The following is a 24,448-nucleotide window of genomic DNA, read 5'->3' as shown; positions in this document are numbered from 1 at the left end:
GGAAAATATTAAATATTAAGGGAGCAGTGACTGCGCCTTGGGGGACTCCTACTTTGATTGGTTTTGGAGAAGAGGTGGCTGAGTCATAACGTACCGAGAAGAAACGATCTTCTAAGTAGGACTTAATTAAGAGGTAGTAATTAGATGGTAGGATGATTTTCAATTTGAATAGCAGACCTGCGTGCTAAACTCGGTCGAGCGCTTGAGAAACATATAGGAAGTCCCCAGTGCAGTGTTGTTTTTCTTTTAGAGAATAAGATATTTTATCAACTATTCGATGGATTTGATGGACTTTAGAGTGCTTGTTGCGGAAGCCAAATTCTGAGTCAGGTAGAACTTTTGTTTCATCGATAATATTTAGAATTCTTTTAGTTAGAATTTTTTCAAATACTTATGATAATATTGGGAGTAGACTAATAGGTCTATATGATGACGGAAGGTCAAGTGGTTTTTTTGGTTTAAGGATGAATATGATAGATGAGTACTTCCATAGGATAGGGAAGTAGGATAGTCGGAGCATTGAGTTAAATATGTAGGTTATTAGAACGATAACTTTGCGGAAGCTGCTTTAGTATTTCTGAAGTTATTAAATTGTAACCAGGGGACTTTTTCCGTGGGAGTTTGGATATGGTGTAATGAACTTCAGTAGGAGAGGTATGTTTTGGCGGGGATGACATTTGTAGCGGAGAGTTGAGAAAATGTTCAACGATGTTAATTTTTTTTCGGAAGGAGAATGTTATTATGAAGTTGAAAGGTTTCAGCCAGGTAGTTTGCAAATATGCTAGCTTTGTCCTCATCAGAGTGTACCCAATTACCATTAGTGTTTCGCAGTATAGTTGGAGGATTACGTATACGAAGAAGGTGTTTGGTAGCCTTCCAGAGAGAACCGTCTTTTGTCGTGAGTGATTCTAAATGTTTTGTATAAGATTCATTTCTGTAGTTAGCTATGGTCCGTTTTAGTTTTTGTGCAAGCGCATTGTATTTGGATTTATCGGAGGGATAATTTGTTCTTTGCCATAAGCAGTGGGCACGACGTTTTAGTGATATAAGGTTGCGAATATATAAAGGAAGAATTATGTTGGATATGCGTGGTTGCAATAGTTTTGCTGATTCCCATGCTGTAACTTGTATGTTGGATGTGAGGAGATTCATAGCTTCATCATTATCGTTAATTGTTTTTAGGCGGACTTTTAGACTGGTTTTTTGTAAAATTCATTTATGGAAATTATCCCAGTTGATGTGAGTATGTAACAGTGGTGGGTTATACTGTTTAGATAGAGGCTGACAGTTTATTGAGAGTAATACGGGGGAGTGGTCTGAGCATAGGGCATGAGTGTTTACAATTGAGGAGTAGAGTGTGTTGGGAATTTTGGTTACAAATATGTCTAGCATATATGGTCGTTTCCTAGGAGATGTTGGCCAGTATGTGGGGTTTGGAGGAGAGATGAATTTAAGGTTTTTGGTTGTTATACTATGCAAGAGTGAGGTACCTCGAGGATTTGCGATCCGACATCCCCATTGGATATGTTTGGCGTTAATGTCCCCACCGACTATAAAGTTGTGGCCAAGAGTATTAAAATAAAGGTTAAATTGTTCGGAGGATATATTATGTTTAGTAGAACAGTAAATGGCTGCTATTGAGAGAGGTGTTGTTGACTATTAAGGATACTGCAAATGACTGCATATAGTCAGTTTGGAATTCCGGGAGTGGATGGAATGCGAGAGAAGATCTCACATAGATAGCAGCGCCTACGTGAGCGGTGTTATCTGGATGGTTGGTTTGGTACAATCGAAAGCCTGGTAGATGAAGAGAGTAGTTATTTGTAAAATGAGTCTCAGAAATGAGTGCAATATCAATTCTTTTGTCTTGAGGAGTAAGAAGAAGTTCATCTTTGTGATTTTTAAGACCATTCGCATTCCACGAGAAGATCAGGAGGGAGCTGTCAGTATATGTATTAGTTGTTGTGTTTAGCATTAAGAAGATTGGATAGATTTGAAAATACTGTTGTGAGAAGAGAGAGAGGTGGATTGATTATGCACTTAAAGTCATCTATAAACTTAGATAGTAAGTTTTTAATATTTACTGGGTATTGAGTATTAGGGACATTTTGCGGTGGTGCGTTACCTGTGGTGGCAGTTGCTTCTGCATATGAGTATTTCAATTTGGTCCCTGGTGCTGGAGCTGCTGGGTCTGTAGTCTGTTGGTTGACTTGTGGGGTTTGCTGTTTTTCGGATTGTGTTGATTGACGATGCTGATTGTTATGTTTTGAGGTGGGTGGGAAGCGGCGGCGTTGTTGTAGTTCTTTATATATGGCACAGCCTTTGTAATTGGCAGGGTGGCTGCCATTGCAAAGAGCACATTTTGCCGGTAAGTTGGATGATTTGAAGCATAATGATGTTAAGTGATGTTCACCACATTTAACACAGCGAGGTGAGTGTGTACAGTAGCCTTTTGTATGGCCGTACGATTGACAGTTTTGACACTGGGGGATTTCACGTCGTTTATGTGGCTCTTCGACTTTAATTTTTGTATTTAGTTGGGAGGTAATTTTGAATATTTCCTTGCTAATAGCTTCAAGGGCAAGATCAACAAAGAATATAGGCAGTGGAATTTTAGTTTGCTGGTGTTTTATATTTACTACTTGCCTTACGGTAAAGCCAATTTCTTCTAGTGCTTCTAATATTTCCGTGAGATCGGTAGTATAGTGAATGTTTTTGATTACTACTCGGATTGATTTGTCGGTTTGAGGTTGGAAGGTATGGTACTCAGCTCCTTGATCTTGTAAGAAGTGTATTAATATTCTGTAGTTGTCGCTAGTATTTGCTTGGATTTTTATATGGGCTGTAGTAGATTTACAGATGAAGCTATCGGGTCCAATTTGGTCAGAAATTGCTTCTATAAGATCGGAATATTTCTTTGTTCCTTTTATGAATATTGGTGGAGGTAGATTGTTTTTATTTTTATTAGTTTGATTTGTTTGAGTAGTTTCATGTGCGGGTGCGTTGGTTGCATCATTATCGGTAATGTCATCTTTTTTTTCCGATAATACTGTATATCGGTTAGGTGAGAAGAAAAGTTTTGTTTTTGTATCTCAGGTTGACGGTTGGATGGAGTTAACGGAGAATTCGGTGTTGAGGGGGGTGTGTGTTTTGTTTTTGATTTTTGTTGTTGCCATTCGTCGCTGGACGAAGTGGATTCGATAACGGTTAGATTACTGGGTTTATGCTTGTTTGGCTGTACAGTTTTAGATTGAGTATTTCTAGCAATGTTAGCATTGTTAAGTGGCATGGTGTGACAATCTTATCTGCGGTCCAAAGGTCACCGTAATGACGGTGCCTGAAGGCGCAAGGTATTAGATAAAAGTGCAATTAATTATACTACTTTTCCAAGTTGTGGTGGTTTTTTTTTTGTAGTAGCTTGACTTGAGCGACGGTGTAGAATTGGGTGCAATTTTTATAGTAATTTGAGGCAAACTACGCAAAAATCCGCTGAGAATTGCAAATAATGGTTAAACATAACTCGGTAACAATGAAATATATGTACGCACTGTATCGCTATTTGCGGAGAACTAAAGAAACAAATATAATTGAAATAATTTTACTTGTATTTAAAATTTAAAATAGTGAACAAAAAATTAATTAACAAAAAGAAAAAGAAATTAAAAGTTTTGGACACAAAACCCTTTGTTGATTTCTTAAATATATAATACATGGTTATTTTAATTTGTTTTTTCTTAATTGTAAACAGAAACTTTGGCTCATTTCATAGGTTATTATGGTATGAGGCCATCTTTTTTTGTTTCAGATTAATGACATTCTATTGTATTAAAATTTATATTTTCAAAAAGTTACACATATTTATTAAGTGAAATTAACAAACAACACAATAAATTACATAATTATATCATTAAGAAAGTATTTTAACTATTATTTTTTTTAAATTGACTATTAATAATAATTTAACATTATTATTTATTAATAATATTAATACAAATTATTAATTATTGATATGATTATCAATATTAACTTTATTATGAATGTTAAGGTAAATTAATGATACAAACATATAAATATATTAAAATCTAATTAATTTATACTTAAAATTAAATTAAAAAAACCAATATAAAATAATAATTCATACTTTTTATAAAACTAAAACTCAAACAATAATAAAAATATATTAAAGAATTATAATATATATAAATAATATATATACTTTCTGATATAAGCAAACTAAAAAATTTAATTAGTTTTATAAGTTAATATTTTTTAAAATGAAAAAAATTTAAATTTAATTGTTTATTTTCTGTTCATTACATTCATACTACTTTTTATTTAGATTTAACACAAAATAATAAAAATTATAGGTATGTACAATGTGTAATGAATACAATAATGTATGATATAAATTTATAAATCCAATTTAGGCCTATACTGAAGTTTTAAAGGAGGTTCTCTAAATCTCCATCTTGTTACATAAACAAATTTTAAAGTATGATCTTTACCCAATAGTTCATCATTACATAAAATATCAATCTGAAAACCAAATCAATTTTATGTATTAAAATTTGAAGTATTTAAAAATAATAAAAATTGTTATTTACGTCTCTATATTTATCTGATCCATCTAAAACTTTTACTGCAATAAATTTTTTTAAATGTGTTATAGTTGCTTGAGATGATACTCTTAGGAACTTTTTCTTTAAAGACTTTAAATGTGATGCAACACATTCCAATCCAATATTCACCTAAATAATATTACAATTATTCTTACTTTATATAAATTAAAAAACTTCTTTTTATTACCTGTTCATCTGTTCTGTGATAATCAGAATCTGCTGCTGCTTGATCTTGTGCTGTCTTATCATCATCAACTTCAGTACCAGCAGGTACTTCTTTAGGATATGGAAGACCTCTGATTCTATAAAATTCCCTTTCACGCTTTATTTCATCTAAACAATAATTGTTAATTATTTATTTAAATTAGTTTTAATACTTTAGTATCTTTCAATACCTAACTGAAGACCCGGAACTAATTTAAATACAATGTCTTGCATTGTACGATCAAAACTTATATATTGCAATGGATGTGATTGATGAATAACAATTTGACAAGTAGGACAACTGTTGTTTTCTTCTAAATGTTTTACAAGACAACTTTTGCAAACTAAATCAAATAAGTAACTATTAATAAAAATATTTTTATTGGGATATAGGTACTAACACGTATGTAAACATTCTGTTACTGTAGTAGCATCCACTAAGTACCCTCTACATATTTTACACGTAATATGACAATTGAGAGTTTTTAATTTTATCAGTTTTTCCATAATTTAACAAAAAAGTTATTATTAAAGTTGTTTAACAACAAAAAATTTAATTTAAATGATAGATTTCAAGTTAATGAGAGAAAATAACATAACCAAAAATATAGGACAAATTATTCTCAAAGATGTTAACATCAGCTTTGATTAGTGATGATTTAAGATTTCAATAAAGTGTTACCAACTCTTATTATCAAAAAATTGAATTTACTGATGATTCTAAAGTCAAATTTGATAATAGACTTGATGATAAGTTATTAGGTACCTATACTAATGAATACGGATTTTGTTATTGCTTTGGAAGACGATTTAAATTTAAAACATTTCAAAATCGTTCTCGTTCAGATTATTAAGTATGTATTTATAACAAAATATATGTAAGATGTGTAATACGATGATTTGATTAGAATATATTAATATGTGATATTAATTGATTGTATTAAAAGTAAAGGTAAGGTAAATTTAGAAATACTTAATTTTATGCATATAAGTACCCTATATAGCCATATAAAGTACACTATATTTTACTCATCGTTACTTAATCTATTAATTTTTATCAATTTAATTTTACTAAATATTTACTATTTATTAATGAAAATTGAATTGTATATTGTTTATTTTAGTTAAAATGTTATTTTACTTAATTTCAATTATATTTATAAGGTATAGTACTGAAATATAATTTTTATTAAAATGTATCTTACATTTACTTGTACTTACAATTACTTTATAAATATTTAACATACATACTATTAATAATTTTTCTTGTTAAAAATTATAGTTGTAAGTATATTATGTACATCTAGAATGTGATTTCTAAATTTTTTTATAAATTTTATTTTACATTTTAATTTTTTTCAGATACATTTAGTATGGAAGATTTTGAAGTGAATATTTCAAAAATCCTTTCAGGATTCAATATGGAAGGAGATGCAGAAATATCTTCAAAGCTAGCAAACTTTAACTTTAATAATTCAGATGACAATGTAATGGAAATTTTACAGAGTATAAATGGAATTGGATATGAAATAGATGAAAATTTATACTCATTACCGAGTATGTCTATGAATAAACTATATGAACGGAAGAAACAAATTATTATAAGTCATCATGAACTTGCTCATAGATATTATGATAGTCTGACATTTTCTAAAAGATTGCAAAGAAAGTTAGCATTATTAAACCATTTATATGATATACTTCATATTAAATATTATTCAACTAAGGTAATATTATTACTTTAAGAATTAAAAATTTATGACTCTGAATAACTTATGAAAAATTATATTTTATTATAGGATGATAAAAATGTTCAAATTTTAATGGCACCGCAAAATTCTGTTGAAGAAAGTATAAAGCCTGTTATTAAGTTAACTGGGCAGCAAGTACTTATACAGTTAACTATTAAAACAGGACTAACAATGTTTTTTACATTGTTAAAACAAAGTTGGGAAAATAAAAATGCAAATGGTAATATGGTCATAGTTTTTTAATTAATGGTTATTAATTATTTATTAATTTTCTATTGTATAATATTTATTTTTATTTTTTAAAGACATAAATATGGGTTTAGATGTTCTTAGTTCAGCATTAACTTTGATGAGAGAATTAAATCCACTTTCTTTGGGTAGTAAAGCTGAATTACCTCAACTTGGTTTGGACTGTTTAGATAACGTAATGCTTTTTGTAAAAGAATGTTTAAATGCTGATTTCATAAAAAATATTAATGGTAACACGATATTCTATTAATTATCCCAAACAAATGTATTTTTTCAACATAATTTTGAATTTATACAGTTAAAGAACAACTTGCAGAACTATCATTATTATTAGCATATCAGCGTGAATCTCTAATTTATTTATTGGAATGGATTGATATGGCCTTAAATATTGATGATGTTTGTTTACCGTTTGAAAAACTTTATCGAGTTTTGGAAGAAATGTCATCTATATTAACCTTTGCTTTTGGATCAGAAGAATTTGATAGTTATAAGTCTAAAAATACTATACCATTACAAGAAGTGGCTTTACTATTAATGAAAAAGGTAATATATATTTAAAAAATATCTTGTTTATATTATATTATTTAAAATCATTTTTAGCTTGTTAGTTTTGGAGAAACTTCAGTTGTCCGTACTCCTTTAAATCAAAATTCTGCTGAACTACCACAACCTTTAAGTGAAGTATTTATGTGGGGAAGTAATTCCTCAAATCAACATGCAGAAGGAGCAACAGAAGTTACAGATGTACCACGATTAGTTAGATCTTTATCAGATGTACAGCAAGTAGAGGCAGGGCAGTATTGTACATTTATTATAGATACAAAAGGTTGCGTAAGTGCTTGTGGAAAAAATAGTTATGGTCGTCTAGGTTTAGGAAATTCATCTAATCAACCTGTCCCTAAACGCATTAACATTAATTGTAAAATCAAACAAGTTTCATCATCAAAAGGTTGTGATGGTCATTCACTAGCTTTAAGTGATACAGGACATGTTTATAGCTGGGGAGATGGTAGGTTTGTTAAAATTGATAGTCATAGTATGTTATTATTTAAAGATAAATTGTATGTAGGTGATTATGGAAAATTAGGACATGGAGATGTAGCAACACACAAAGAACCAAAACTTATTCAAGGACCATTTGTTGGAAAAGTAATTGAATTAGTTAGTGCTGGTTATAGACATAGTGCTGCAGTTACCAGTGATGGACAATTATATACTTGGGGTGAAGGAGACCATGGTCGATTAGGTAATATTTGGATCATAGAGATGTATTTTTTAAGTGTAATTATGAGTATCTGAAATACTAAATAATTAATATACCTTTAGGCCATGGTGATTGTAATCCTAGACTTATACCTACACTTGTCAAAAGCTTAAGTGATATGCCAGTTGGTTATGTTGCTTGTGGTTCAACTCATACTTTAGCTTGTTCACGTGATGGAAATACTGTTTGGTCATTTGGTTCTGGTGATAATGGTAAACTTGGCCATGGTAATACATTAAGATTGTATAAACCTCAAAAAATTGATGGATTGCGACATTATAAAATTAAAAAAGTTGCTGCTGGAATACATTTTTCCGTTGCATTAGCTTGTACCGGTGAAGTATGTATTATACTACAAATATTAATAGATTAATTATTTTTAGTATTTTTATTTAATATTATTTTAGGGACTTAACTTTGCTTCTAAGAATAGTAAATATCATTAAACTATTTAAAAAATTTTAAACCGCTAATATACATAAGCGGAAATTTGGTGAAATTTGTGGGAGGGCTGAGCATTATTTGCTTATTATACCTATAGATACCACTGTGCGCAATTATTTGTTTCAACAAGGCAATTTACGAAGTTTAACAATTTGACATTTTTAATCAACAATTTAAACAAAAAACCAATTAGGTGCCTTATCTTAAACATTTTTGGAGTAGGTATTCTAAACAGAAATTATGAATTAATTAAATTGAACAACTTATATGGGTATTATTATATATTATTAATATTATATTAATTGCGATTGTTCCAAGTCATGACAAGAAGTTTGTAAAACCTTACAAATTTGATTTAATTTTTATCATAGAATATTTTTTTTTAATTCAGTTATTAAAAATGCATTTTACAATTATAATAATTATTGTATATTTAGTCACTTAACAATTTTTAGGGCTAGGGGGACTAAGACCTGTACTTTATATTTTTGGGGGGCTTAGTCCCCTCAAGCCCCCCCCCCCGATTTCCGCATATGTTAATATATTTATTTAATATTTTTTTTGAATTGTTACAATATTTATTGAATAACAACCAAATAACTACTATCTTATAATTTAAATTCGTTGAAATATACATTTTTTTCAAAATTTCTCTATCCTTAAGTAAAACTTTTTTCACTCATCTGTAAAAATTTTGTTCTTTTGGCTGTTAATAAATCATACATTTTTAGCTACAAAAATTTAGTAGATTTCTGTAATTTTTGTTGTTCTGTTTAAAATTTAATATTCAAATTTTCATAAAAGTTGTTATTAAGCTCAATTTTGTCTACTCACCATTCTTATCAGAAACCTATATTTGTGATGATAGAATCAATCCTATATAAAAAAAATGCATCATGGTAAAGTCAATTCATTCTTTGTTTTACCCAGAATCTAAAAAGTAACTTATACTTTAAAGTTGGATCTTAAAATAATTTAACTTTCAATTTTTTTTTAATCTAAAATCTATAAAAATAAATTTTGGTTTTATGTTTGTGTTTTAGTAATATTATCTTAAAATAAATTAAATGTAATAAAATAATAATTATATTGATACAGAATTGATTATTTTTTATTTTTATAATAATAACATTCAATATAATATAATTATGTTTACAAAAGATTTTAGGTTTTTTTATACAAAAAAAAAAAATAGCTGTGTAACATGGATAAGGAACTATAATACATTTTCAAAATTTTTTGTTTAACTTATATTATTTAATTGATATTTTATAGTAAAAAATATGAGAAAACGTGAACATTTAATTTTTATAAATTATTTATATATTTTATAATATATTGTTGTTATTTTTAGAGTATAACCATACATTTTATTTATTTTTTTATTAATATATTTGTTATTAAATACATTTTTTTAAATTTTATTTAGGTTTTCACATGGGGTCAAGGATCAAATCTTGGATGTGGTTCATCGGAAATCACTTTATTCTCACCTGCAGTTGTTGAAGATCTAATGCAACAAATGACTATAGATATATCTGTAGGCGATTCTCATTGTTTGGCTTTAACTAGGAACTGTGCTGTAAGTGAAATGTGATCATAAAGGTTAATAGCTTTTTAATAATATTTGTGTTGTTGATTAATTAGCATAATAAAATAATAAATTTTTTTTAATTGGTTGTTAATTTATGAAGATTTACTAATAAAATGGTCTATTGCAACAAGTTCCTTTATATTCTTAATTTTTTAGGAAGCCTAATATATTAAATAATTAAATTTCTATCGAAGACAAAAATAGTTGAAAAATATTTTTAAATAATCTTGATATAAAGCTAACTTATATTTTATGTTTTAGACTATTTTAAGTATCTATTTTAACTCATAAAAATAGTTACAACTAATTATTGTATCAATTTCTGTATTTCTACCAGACACCTTAATTTGCACAAAGCCTATATAGTAAGATAGCATTTTTTTCTTTTGGAAAAAATAAATGAATTACTTAATTATTGCATTATCAACATAATCAAATTATATTTTCTTATAGTAACTAGTTTTTTAATTAAATTAATTTTTTTTTTTTTTACAACATTGTAATGTGTTGAATACATTAAAAACAAATTATTATTTATTGTATAATTTTTATAAAATTATTGATAGTATTATTTAGTTTCATGAATCTCATGATTTACAATACATTTTTAACTTGAGCAAAAATATCTATTATTATTTTATATAATTATATTTTGGATATTGAACAAGTGCTAATCATCAAATGTAGGTCTGCATTAATTCCTGTTTGATCATTTTTTTTATCAATGATGATTATGCAAAATATTTATGGGAAATACATAGTACTAGTTTAATAGTTATTCATGAATAAAAAAAATTTAAAACATTGGAAAAACTCAGAATTTAAGTCACTTAGAGATGTTATATTTCAACATAAAACAACAGACTATAAATTCTATAGTGTACAAACCACTTCATTTCATGTATGAAAAAAAAAAAATTGATTTTGTTAAAAAAATTATAATTTAATTTAACTAATAATTATTATTATGATTTTTTTTTTATCAGGTTTATGCATGGGGTTCTAATGGAAAAGGACAATGTGGACAAGGCCATTCAACAAGTCCTGTTAGTCGTCCTAGTAAAGTAATTAACTTGGAGGGTAAACAAATAAATCAAATTTCTGCTGGTACTTCTCATAGTGTTGCTTGGACAACATTACCTCCAGATAGGTAAAATAAATACATATTAATTACATAACTAAAATTTTACCTTTTATAACACAGAAACTTGTTAAAAATTAGTTACATTTTCTTTACTTAGTGCAGCTCAATGTTATGTTCCTATAAAAGTTGTATTTAATTAAAATAAAGTTCTTTGAAATTATAATTTAATATCCAAAATGTATACTTTTAATATGAAGGAAATTAGTGTTTAAAAATTTAACTAAATGATATCTTATTTCTATTAATTAATTTTATGTGCTTTTATTTAGGCAAACAAATGTTTGGCATAGTCCATTCTGTATTGACTTGCATGAAAGTACATTCAAATGGTTAAGACAGTTCATTGAAAAATATTGTGAACAAATTGAATCTCATCAATCCACTCCAAATGAGTAAATCATTTTTTAATTTTCTTAAAGAAAATATTAATAAAGAAGTATTTTTTATTTTATTTTTAGTTTAAATGAAGAAATGTTAATCTTGAGTCTAAATATGCTTAACAATCATTTATTTTTTGCCCGTGTATCTGGTCATGATTTTTCGAAATTACTTGGTAATGAAACTAGTCAACTTCGAACACTCCTTTTGAAGTAATTATTGATGTTATTTTCATATTTATGTATAAGCAAAATGAAATTAATTATATTTTTAGACTTGTTGATTTGCAAGTAAAAGAAGTTGTGGAGAGAAGTTTAATGGATTGTTTATCTACTGGTGCATCTCTTCTTTTACCCCCATTATCTGGTCGTCTCAGTATTCTTAAATCTCTTCTTGCCCAAGAAACAAATTTAACTACTGGACAAGTAATATTAAACTTACATATAACAAATGAACTTAATTATATTAAATTTATATTTATATTTTTTTGGTTAGAAATTGCTTTTAGATGTTACAGTTTCTAGTTTAAATGATAATAGTCATATTAGTTCATTATTCAGAGTCAACTCAATGGATTTATATGAAAATAGATATTTATCTATCGAAGAAGTTATGAAGCTGTTACTAAAACATTTAACAAATAGTACTGTAAGTAATTTGTGAAGATTGTGAAATGATTGAAAAGTATTTTAATTTATAAATTGTAATTAAAGTTAACACCATTGTTAAATTTTACATGTGATCTATAAATGATAAGTTATCTTGAATAATACTATTAATGACTAATATGAACTTAGTTTTTGTATAATCGAGAGAAATATAACTGTTATGTTTTTCTTTTAAATCTGAAAAAGTACTGAGAAAATAAAAAAAAATAACATTTTTAAATAATATTTTTTTTTTAAAGCTCTGGTAATTTTAGTTATTCTAATACAAAAATCCCTGTTACAGAAATATTTTAAATACTATAAGTTGGTTTACAGTAAAAAAGCAGAAAAAGAAGCACTATAAAATCCTTATATTTTATATTAATTTTGAAATTAAAATTATTCATGACATATTAGTAAATATTTGATTACTTATTGTATTATATCTTAGCTATAGTTTTATACTATAATAATAAAAAATAAAATATTTTGGTAAACTTTTTTTTTCTTTCTTTTTAAATTTTAAAACTTTTTTTCTTTTAAAATTTCAGAGCTTTATATAGATTTTGCTAGCATATAAGCTAAAAATATCTTTCCTCGTTTAACAAACAAATTGTTTAAGATGATAGATCAGCGGTTCCCAACCCATGGGCCGCGGTCCACAAGTGGACCGCGAGCAGGGTGGTACTGGGCCGTGAACCATATTATATTAATATTACTTAGACATATTTTTAAAATATTAAATATCAGCAAGTAAAAGTCAAAAAGTCAAAAAAAACAAGTGATTCATTGATTGAACTTTTATGTAATTGGACTCTAAAATCGTAAAATAGTTAAATATTCGGCAAGAATTTCTATCAAATCTATTAAATTGTACTTAGAATCTTGATGGGCTATATTTCGACAACCTGTGTGTTTGTCTGAACGAAAAATCACATTAAATTGTTTAATTCTTAAATAATCTAGATCAATGAATTATTTTTTCTGATAAACATTTGTTTTTTAATAAACTGTAATAACTGACGTATGTGCACATTATACATTTATAACTATTGGTGGGCTTCAAAGATTTTGGCACTACTAAAAAGGTTGGGAACCGCTGTGATAGATAGATCACACATTACAATTATGCTTCACATTTTGTTATGACTATTATAATTATTCTTGAGTGATATCTATAAGTGATGAAATTACTATGAGAATTATAATTATTTTGGAAAATAAAATTATATTAACTTTTTTCAAGTATAAGTTTATTATTTATTTTTAAATTAACTCTAATTCAGAAGCTTCCAAAATTTTAACCCAGTGATGCTTTTTTTTTGGAACCATTTTTAGTCACAATATCTTGCAGTGAATATTATAAGGAGCTTGTAGTATGCATAATAAACTAATACTAATTCACATAACACTAGTCTTATTTTTATGTAGACTGTGGTGTTTATGGTGCTCCAAGGTTTATGGTTTGAGAACAGCTTCTCTATTTCGTATAATTGATTGACTCATGTTTACTTAAGTTTATATTATGTTACTTCATATTATTAATTTTTTCAGATAACCTTATTGGAGTCAAATAATTATCCTGCATTCAAAAAAGGAAATAAACTCAATGAGACACTTACCTCCCTTCATAAATTATTACTGTCACATTTATTGGCCTATAACATTAAGTCCCCCCATTACAGTAATGTAAGTGTTTTAAATATTTTTCTTTCATTTATTTATAATCAGTATTTGAAAAGTTCACTTAAAAAATGTATGTACCCATATTCAATTCAAAAATCTAAAATTAATTTTTTTATAAAATAATTTTTTTGTGATTTATCAATAATTAATTTATTTAGAATTTTATACTTCTAATTTTTAATTTAAACACCCCTAATACTATTCTATTTTAATGTTAATAATTATTTATATATTTTATTATTAATGTCGATAATTATTTATATATTGGGTATGTATTTTGAAACATTTATTTTATATTGAGCATTATGTCTACAAAATATTTTTTTTACTGTGGACCTTTAGTAGTCACATTAACAATACTGAAATGTAGGGTGTCTCAAATAGAATGCAGAATTTAAATCTGCTATAGATTAAATTTATTTCTTTTAAAAAACATAACAAATATATCATGATCTTCAGGAGAAGTTAAGATTTAATAGTTTAAAACAATATCGGGCTTATGACACTCCCTACTATTCCTACAGGCGATTATTCTTTCTATAAAATTTACCATCAATGGATAACACATTGTCCCATCAAGTTTGTTGAGGACACGTCAAATTTCTTACTTAAGTTACAAGACATTTCGAACTTTGTTCTGGTAAACTTGTGACTTAATGCATCCCTATAAGAAAAAATCACACTGCGTCAAGTCGTAAGATCGAAGTGTATAGGTGTAGCTTTGGTCATGTAACAAGATTAGTCTGTCCAGGAACTTCTCATGCATTACTGTGATTTTTTTTTCTTGAAGTGTGACAAGTTGAAATCATACATTTTTTATACTCATTTGGTCCAAATGAGGCCAAAAAATATTACTGACCTCAGTAGGTATTCTTGTATAGTTACAACAAGACGGCAAAACTTGATATTCTTTAAAAGAAACAATCCCTCTGCTGCGTGAAAAGTTCCCTGACAGACTAATCTCATTACATGGCCAAAGCTACCCTCCTCAATTTTGCGACTTGACACCTTGTGATTTTTTTCTTATAGGGATACACTAAGTCACAAGTTTACCAGAACAGAGTTTGAACTGTCTTGGAACTTAAGCAAGAAATTTGTTGTGTCCTCAATGAACTTGATGGGACAATGTGTTATCCAGTGATGGTAAATTTTATGGAAAGAATAATCGCCTGTAGGACTAGTAGAGAGTGTCATAAGCCCGATATTGTTTTAAACTATTAAATCTTAACTTCTCCTGAAGATAATGATATATTTGTTATATTTTTTTAAAAGATATAAATTTAATCTATAGCAGATTTAAATCCTGTGTTCTTTTTGAGATACCTTATATTTCAATGATTTGGTTACTGAACCACCCTTATGTATGATATTAATAAATTATATTATTATGTATACACCAGGTACCACTTTTCTATATATTTTTATAGCTGTGAGAAAATAAAAAAATTACTCATAAGATGGTATGAAAATTACTATAAATACTTTATTGTTTCAGTAATGGTCATGGACTACTATAAATAATATAGTTGTATTTCTTAAAATGTTTTATTCCATCAATGAACATTGAAAAATTGTTTACATTTATTGAACCTTGCTTATTTAAAACATAATGATCGTATTTATTTTAAAAATTATCTACATTATTACAAATAAGTTGTTTTATTAATTTGCAAAAAATATAATTTTATTTGAGTATTATGATCAGTGGTTCTTAACCTTTTTTGGTTATCCAGCACATTAGTTATTACAATACATTTTGATAAAAAACTCATAATGTATAAAAAAAATTATTTATAATGTATACTATTATAAAAATTAAGTGTGACTTATTGTATATATATTTGGTAATTTAGTAATAATATTATAAGTGTGCTCTAATATCGGTACATCTATAGTCAATTCATGGCAAATTTGTGTGCAAAGAACATGAGTTAAAAATCACTAATTTAGTGTTATATTTAAGTAAACATATTATCACCTATGTATAAATATTAATATTAAATAACTTTTTTAAATTTTTTAGTCTTGTCTGAGTATGAACCGTCTTTTTGTTAACCATTTAGAATCATACTTAGTATTTGCTAATACAATATTTAGAACAACTGTTGCTTCATATAATGATGAACACTATATTTTTTATAATGGTATTAAATTTATATTAATTTTATTTAATTTTTTAAAAAGTATGTGCTCATTAAATCTAAATCTATGTTTCAGATGTCTTGTCTTCATCTATAGTTGGAGAAACAATGATTAATACACTAAATTCATTAACATTTTTACAAAGTGAACATATTCAACCTGTCCTAACTTCTTTAATAAATACAGTTCAATCTCTTCATATATTAAATCAAAAAATGTGTATCAATGGTATGTTTATTTTTATTCAATCAAAATAATTTTTTTTTTTTTTTTTTAATGTCACCTGTAATAATGTCTGGTCTAGATTTTCCAGTCTTAAAAAAGTTTATACTTTCTAGATTTTTTCTATTTTTTTAATTATTCAATATTTTCATTATAATTATCAGATATTGTGGCTATTTCCTGGCTCAAGAATACCTTTATACATTTTTAAATGTATATTGTTTAATTAGTCAATTTTATTAATTAATACTATTGTTTAGATCCTGACAAAATGAATGAATCTATTTGGTTTATTGAACTAGAATCAGCATTTTGTTTATTGATTGGCCGTTTAATAAGCTATGGAATAATAAGTTCACCACTATGTCCATCTGAAATATGCAATGAGCGGTGGTTAAAAAGTAAATTATTTTCTTCAGGCATTGAAAAATTAGAAGATAAAAGTATATTTGGTAAGAAAACTTTAGTGAATTATATGTGTTATTTGTGTAACTCATAACTTTATAAGTAATATTAGTAATTATATAATATTTAAAATAACTGAATAATGTTAATACTACCCAAAAATTTATTTATATTTGACTAATACTACAAGCTACCAATCATAACACAATTAATTTTTATAAAATAAAAAATCAGATAAATTAACTTTAATATCTACCAACTAATTAGTAAAATAATACATGATATTTTAGAGTAAGAAATTATCTGATAATTAGTGTGTACAGTTATGAATTAGGGAATCTAGGTAGATAGTGTAGACACACTGAGGGGATGGACCACTCTTATAATAAAAAAAATATACTTCATTTACTGTTTTAATACATGTATTATAAATAATATGTTTATAATGTTAGATGTGAAGACAAAATTGAAATATTTACTTACATAAATAAAATTATTTATTATTTTTAAAATGTACCTATTATTGCTACGAATAATATTTAGATTCTTTATTCATACACAGCATTTTTATTGTCTTGTGTTTTAATGTAGGTAATTATAGAGCTAGAAGAGCTATAGAGGTATTGAGCTATTGTAGCTATAGTGATACAATACAAGAATATAAACTTTATTTTGATTATTTACTTAATAAGAATTAAAATGTATATTTAATATTTTTATTTTTGTATATCAGCATGATAAGTTATTTGGGGTTCTAAGCATTATTTTCACAGTATGAAAAATGCCATACATTAATTGGCTAAATATACATAATATATAAATAAAAATTAAATTTAAAATAAATTTATAAGATTAGTTTTTCTATCAATTTTTGAATTTTTCAATTAAATTAAAATTGTTTGCTAAAAATTTCATAGACGTCCATTTGTTAGTAAACTTTAGGCATAGTGCTTATAGTGCTTATGCAGTAATATGGTCCTGTATGTTAGGTACCAATATAATTAGATAATTTCTGAATTGTTCACAATATTGATCGAAATTGACGTATATAGATACAGTGATGGATGGATTACCAAAATATTTTAATAGAAGACTAGATTACATTTTACAATAACGTTTAAGATTTCATCACGATATTTGTAAGAAATAATTTTAATTTATTTTGATGGTGAAAACAAATTTTCACATTTATTTTTTTAAGTCAAGTATTAATATTAGTTATTTATTCAAATTACATAAGTAACACTATTATTATATTACTTGTGATTTAGATTTGATGAGGATATTGATAATAATAATTTTGAAATTTTAAAATTATATTCTCTAATTCTATCTTTATTTGTGTGAAAAGTTAAAAATGATAAATATGTAGGCTTGATTTAATATCGATATGGAAGTGATATGACAGTGTTGTGAATATAGGTGTAGGATATAATTTGAATATAGTTATTCTTAATGTATTTTGTATAGAGATTATTTCTTATAGAAAGTTATAAGTCTTAATAAAGAGCACATTTTTCAGAATATGATAGTGATAAAGTACATTCATTTGGTTTTTATCACATTTAACACAATGTGAGGAAATATAATATTTAATAAAAATAACAATAAATATATATTCATAGATATAATTTAACAGTATAGAGTTATGGATGAGGTAAATTCTATTAAAGTCATTATAAATCAATAAACTTTCATGAATAATTTTATAATATTTAGTATATGACATTCATAATAGTGTTATATATATATTTAATTGTTTTCTTATTTTAGATGATATAGAAGAACGGTTAAAAAAAATTTCTAATACTGGATTCATTGTATTAGAACATGAATTGAATTTCATTCCTCAACCATATTTAAACTTATTAAAATATATATTATGTGATTATGAACAAAATGAAGATAATGTTGCATTAACTATTTGTAACAACTTTAAGGATAAATATGAAAGTTTTTTAAAAGACAATAAATATGATATGATTACTCGTTTGACATTGCCATTATTTTATGTTACATTAATAAAAATTGATGGAAGACCTCTTAAAGAGTTTGTATTGAATACCTAATTAAGTTTATATTTTAATTTTATACTAAAAGTATTCTGAATCTAAAAATCTCAATTTACAGCTTTTTATTTAACAAAAATCTTGTGTCCTTCATTAATGAAATGTGTATGAAGATGTTTTTTGCTCTTGTCAATAATCTAGAAAAATCTATTATGTTTTCTGAAAGTAGTAAGTATTTATCACTAAGTGAATTATATTTACTTTTAACATTTTTATTGATTATTATTTTATAAGATTTTCCAAACTCTGCTGTGGATGAATATCAATGCTTAAACATTTCTAGTAAATGCTGTTTTTTGTTAACTGCGGTTCGTGGTATGCATAGTGATTTGTCATTACCCAATAAACATCTCTTAAAAGAGTATGTATACAATTAATTTTATTATTTAGTTATTTTATATAATTTGAATTATTTGGTTTAAATATACTAAATAGGTTGATTTCAGGGATAGGCAAGTTATTCAATAAACTGTTATAAATTACAAGTTAAAATTATTTCAAAATAATGCATCTAATTACCTCTAGTAGTTAATTTTTTTTATTTAAGTTAAAATAATTTTTCATTGTACTATAAGACAACGACATATTTGTGTTGAGGCCTAGAGAGGGGGGGAACTAATTTTTCTTCTATAAAAACTTAAAAATAATTTACAGTTCATTACAGGGGCGTACCCAAGGGGAGTTTTCAGGTCCTGAACCCCAATTGAAATTTCTACATACTCAATGGTTTAATAGTAAATAGTATATAGTGTATTTTAATTTCCCATTATTTTCAATATACAAAGTTTATAGATTATATAATATATCAATAATTTATAAACCATGTTTAATTTATACTGATTTTTTAATATTATTTATTATTGTTAATTAAATAATATATTTTTTTATAACATTTTACTACCAAATAAAAATTGATTCCAAATTATAGTACCTACTTATTATAGTAAACCTTTGTGCAGAATATGTGTGATGTGTGTATAAATATTGTGACTATTACTATAATTATTAACAGTAATTTGTTGGTATTGAATTAAATTATAATTATAATTAGAGAACAGATGAAATAAAAATGTTAGACCCCCCCTAAATAATTCCTGGGTATGCCCCTGATCCATTATCTAAAGCTCATTGTTCCTATTGCTCATTCGAGTGAATAAATAAAAATACAAGTACCAAATTGAATTTAATATTTATTTAATAAATATATTTAAAACCTACTGCATATAAAATAAGTATTAATAATAACAATACAAATATTTCTTATATTAAAATTGTACCTTAAGTCTGAATCCTGTATAAAAAAAAAACAACAAATAATCATAGTAGTAATAGTACCTATTAATTATTTTTTAAAAACTTTAAAAAACAATTAAGATAGGTAACTTAATTTAACAAATATCTAAGTAGAAAACATACAGTTAGTAAGTAGTCAAATAACAAATTCCAAATTTCTTTTATTCATTTTGGCAAATTTGTTGATTGTTTCATCAATGGATACAATAATATTTTTATGTGCATGCAGCAAAGCCAAACCTATTAGTCTATGCTGGCCAATTCTTGATCTTAACCATGTTTTTAATTTACAAAAATATATTTTTGGCCCATATTTGCAAGTTAAAGAATATGGAAACAAATATTATCAGTTATTATGATTATTATTTGGATTAGGGGCTTCTAGCTCTATGAAATACACAAATATGCATGCATTTGTGCACAAAAAATGACTAAATACCTATGCATAACAAAAAATACCAGATATGTTGTACAAAAAAATAGGCAAGTAAAATTATTAAGGACTTATATAGCTCTAATAAATACAAAAATATACAATATGCATAAATGCACCAAAAAATGACTAACTAATAAATATGTGGTAAAAAAAGTGTTACTTTAAATTACTTTATATTATCTGATAAATACCTCGGTTATGGTTGTAAATGTCTATAACCGTAGCAATATCTGTCGAAGATAATACCACTATTCGTTTCACAAACAAAAATGTTATGATATATGAAGATAAACAAAAATTGATACTCGTGATCAAATTGACATATTGTATTTATTATGATATTATAATGATAGACTAGTAATTTATATTCTTAATTATTTATTCATTACATTTTTTAAATAAATTAATCTATTATATTCAAAAAAAATACGAGCCATGGGAAGGTGAATGTCCCCTTTGCCCTCCCCCCTCAAATACGATCTTGCTATAAGAAATAATTAACAAAACATTAGCTAAAATAGAAAAATTATCAAAACTCCTAGGTAGGTTGAGACTCCATGACTTAGTAAGGTTTAGATGTGTGAATGACATTGCTATATAATCTTTTAAACTTGAAATAAATGTACCATTCATACACCATTTAGGTGGATCAATTTATGTTTCTAAGGAAGGTTGATATAGTAGAAAAACCAAATTTCTTAATAATAATTAATAATTAAAAGTAATGTAGTTATAAGTAATTTTTGCAAAAAATAAAAAAAATGGACAACTAAAATTCTAAGTGCTTTTAAACTTTTGTGCAGTTTCATTAACTTAATTTGAAACTATGTCTTTAACAAAATAACTTTCATAACTAATCAAAATTTAATAAAATATTTTACATTGTTTTAATCATTTTTATGACTGTCCAACATTTATTTATTTATTTATTTTTTTTTTATTGTGATTACAAAGAATTCCATATGAAAGATATTGTATATAATTTTTAAACTTTGAGTTTAAAAATTAGAAAATGGTATGCATTTTTTACTAGAAAAATTATCGATTTTCGTGATTTTGTATAGTATAAAGGAATATAAATAATAACAATTTTTCACTTTTTAGAACTTATTAGTTTAGCTATGAATTGATAATAAATAATAGTAATTTTACTTAGAACAAAATAAATGACAATATTAAAAACTATTTTAAAACTAACAATGAAATACTTATATTTCATATTTTTTATTTATTTATATATAATATAATTTATATACCAGGGATGGCAAACCGTTTTTACACTGCGAGCCCGAAATTACCTTTTTTTTTTTTATAGAGCGTGCCACGAAAAAAATATTAAAAATATTATATTTTGTTATATTATAATTAGATTGTATAATTAATGTATTAGTATAAAAAGGTTAGTTTAGGTACATAATAATAATAATAATGATAATATTGCTTTGTTAATTATTTATATTATATTATAGATCCTATAATATTATATATTATATGATATATAATGGTAAAAATGTTGGCGTTCCATGGATTTGCCATCCCTGATATATATGATACATTTTTTTACTAACTTATAAATTTATTTTTAGTGTTTACGTTAAATTATATTTTTTAAACTAAAGATACCAATTATTGATAAAATATCTTTTGAACTTGCTTACCTTTAATTTTTTTATCTGAATCATATAATTAATTTTTTTTTGAATAAAATATGTTTTATTTTATTTTAAAATTTTGATAACATTTTATTTTTCTCTAGTGATTTAACTCCAGCTAATAAATCAGTATTAGAATCAGTTTTAGAATTTGTATTAGATTCTAAACAAGCAACCAATCCTTATGCATTAATACAAGCATCAGAAGTTGAAGAAATTAGAGCACATGTATGTACAATTATTTTATGTTTCTTGAATATTATTAATATATTTATTTTTAAGCCACTATTATTTTAAAGAAAACTGAAGTGTAAAAAAAAAATATTTTTAAAAATTGTACTAATGTATTTTATTTTTTCATTAAAATTCATAAAAATTGTTTACAAAATATTTAATATTTAAATTTTTTTCATTTACCTAGCCAAATGTTTTCTAGTTACAAAACCCGAACATTGACTATCATTTTAATAGTAGAAAAGTATTTTAAGCCTGATGCTAATATGATGTTTAATGAATGGTGTACATATTATAGTACATTTAGTGAACAAGAAAAAATTCATTTTTCTTGAATTTCATTAATTATTTAATAGGTGCTTGTGCATTGCAACTAGAATCAAAATGTAAAATAGCAAAAAAGAGAAATAACAATTTATATGATTCTAGTTCTGGACTGTTTATTACTATTTATGATTTTTTTTTTGTGCTAAAACACATTTCTATTCTACATTGATACCTAGTATCTTTAATGATAAAATTTATTAAAAGTTACTCATCATAATTATTTAACATTAAATTTAAATAACAAATTGAATTAGTACAATTTGTATCTATAATGATAAATAAACAACATATTTAAGATTTTAATTTATAAATTACTAATGTATGTCTTGCATTATTATCAGCAATGATATTAATTTTTAAGTTGATTTGGAGTTGACATTATTTTTTTTTTTAATTCTCAAAATCTCTTAACTCACCTTTAAAACGAATAGTTTTAGTTCTTCTGTTTATATATTTATTATGTTATATTTTTTGATTATATATTATAATCATCCATAGGACCGTTTAGCAGCTTTTAATCGTATTACAAAAATGTTGAAAATTATTGATTTTGTTCAAGATTCATCTAATCATATTTCATTAAATCATATGTGTAAGGTAAATATATCAAAATATATTATTAAACTATTATTTATAAATATTTTCAAAGTAAAATGATTTGTTTTTATGTATTAATCTATTATAGGTATTTGAAGCATTTATCTGTGGCCTTTTGGGATTATACCAATCTCAAATTATCGAACATCATACTATTGATCACTATTATTCAGCAATTAATACAGTTCCAAGATCAATTAAAAGGCAAATTCAAAGTGCTGTTCTTAATATATACAAACATTTTGAAATATATTTAAGAATGAATATTGCAACATCAGAATTATTTTCCATTCAAATATCTATACTTTCTTTACTCAACATGCATTTTACTTTATCAGATTTTGAGTATTTACTATCAAATAACTTACCTGAAATGCTAGTTAACACATGTAAACTTCATGTTCCATTTATGTCTACTGATCGATATTCATTAGTCATAGTAAAAATGACTAGTAATATTCTCTATATTCTAGGAGTCTCCGGGTGGTATGTTATTAAATTAATTATTTTTATTTGTATAAATACCTGTAATCATAATTATATATTTTTATATTATAGTAATCCATATTCTAGTTTTGAAAGTATAAGAGCAGTTTTTATGAACATACACAATCTTTTAGATATATTAATGAATTCAACACAATGTTCAATAATGGAACAAACTTTTTCTGAAACTTCTAATAATATTTTACCTGAAGGGTAAAGTTGAAACAATATTTTTAAAACATACATCCTATTTTACTTTTATAGTTATTAATTATAAATTATTATTACTTTTAGGGTAAATTCTCAAGATTCATATCCAGTACAGAGTTATATTTGTGATTTATTATCTTTTGTTCTGCAATGTACATCATTTTCCCCTTTGTGTATTAGTTCTATCCAATGGACTGAAACTCTTTTACGTTTAGCTCAATGTTCTAAGACCATACTCTTAGCTGAACATTTTCGTTGTAAACTATTAATTTTGAGGCTATTGCGTCAAATATTACCTCATTTAAAATTATCTAGTAGTGGTCGCAAAAAAGTAAGTATTGTGCTCTTAGTCTTTATAATTTCATTATTATGATTTAGAAATTATTTAAATA

The 24,448-nt window shown here is 25.6% G+C and overlaps 2 protein-coding genes across 5 annotated transcripts in view; one reads left to right on the top strand and one right to left on the bottom strand.

Moving 5' to 3' along the window:
• Nucleotides 1–4,384: 4,384 nt before the first annotated feature.
• On the bottom strand, nt 4,385–5,426 carry LOC112682234 (polycomb group RING finger protein 3). The gene is made up of 5 exons (XM_025552761.1): nt 5,225–5,426; nt 5,015–5,167; nt 4,807–4,952; nt 4,605–4,748; nt 4,385–4,536 (listed from the first exon to the last, which is right to left on the bottom strand). The coding sequence occupies exons 1-5, from the start codon at nt 5,328–5,330 to the stop codon at nt 4,411–4,413; spliced, it is 675 nt and encodes a 224-aa protein (XP_025408546.1). The 5' UTR covers nt 5,331–5,426; the 3' UTR covers nt 4,385–4,410.
• Nucleotides 5,427–5,577: 151 nt separating this feature from the next.
• The window catches only part of LOC112682232 (probable E3 ubiquitin-protein ligase HERC1), a 37,613-nt gene continuing 18,742 nt past the window's right edge, over nt 5,578–24,448 (top strand). For 2 of the 4 annotated variants that reach the window (XM_025552760.1, XM_025552759.1), the window contains exons 1-25: nt 6,197–6,550; nt 6,623–6,794; nt 6,880–7,053; nt 7,122–7,369; nt 7,427–7,835; nt 7,896–8,072; nt 8,153–8,430; nt 9,964–10,116; nt 11,115–11,278; nt 11,542–11,664; nt 11,731–11,862; nt 11,925–12,075; nt 12,146–12,298; nt 13,852–13,986; nt 16,007–16,127; nt 16,201–16,353; nt 16,608–16,799; nt 18,526–18,802; nt 18,883–18,989; nt 19,056–19,182; nt 22,307–22,430; nt 23,262–23,360; nt 23,449–23,846; nt 23,919–24,059; nt 24,141–24,387. In XM_025552760.1, the coding sequence (XP_025408545.1) occupies nt 6,197–6,550; nt 6,623–6,794; nt 6,880–7,053; nt 7,122–7,369; nt 7,427–7,835; nt 7,896–8,072; nt 8,153–8,430; nt 9,964–10,116; nt 11,115–11,278; nt 11,542–11,664; nt 11,731–11,862; nt 11,925–12,075; nt 12,146–12,298; nt 13,852–13,986; nt 16,007–16,127; nt 16,201–16,353; nt 16,608–16,799; nt 18,526–18,802; nt 18,883–18,989; nt 19,056–19,182; nt 22,307–22,430; nt 23,262–23,360; nt 23,449–23,846; nt 23,919–24,059; nt 24,141–24,387 (4,809 nt within the window). The other 2 variants (XM_025552758.1, XM_025552757.1) reach the window with 2 other exon arrangements.

This window comes from Sipha flava, unplaced genomic scaffold, assembly GCF_003268045.1.
Source record: "Sipha flava isolate LNK unplaced genomic scaffold, YSA_version1 200_pilon_pilon, whole genome shotgun sequence".
Classification (NCBI taxonomy): domain Eukaryota; kingdom Metazoa; phylum Arthropoda; class Insecta; order Hemiptera; family Aphididae; genus Sipha; species Sipha flava.
Note: the sequence above shows the minus strand (reverse complement) of the source record. Positions and strands in the feature narration are given on the sequence as shown.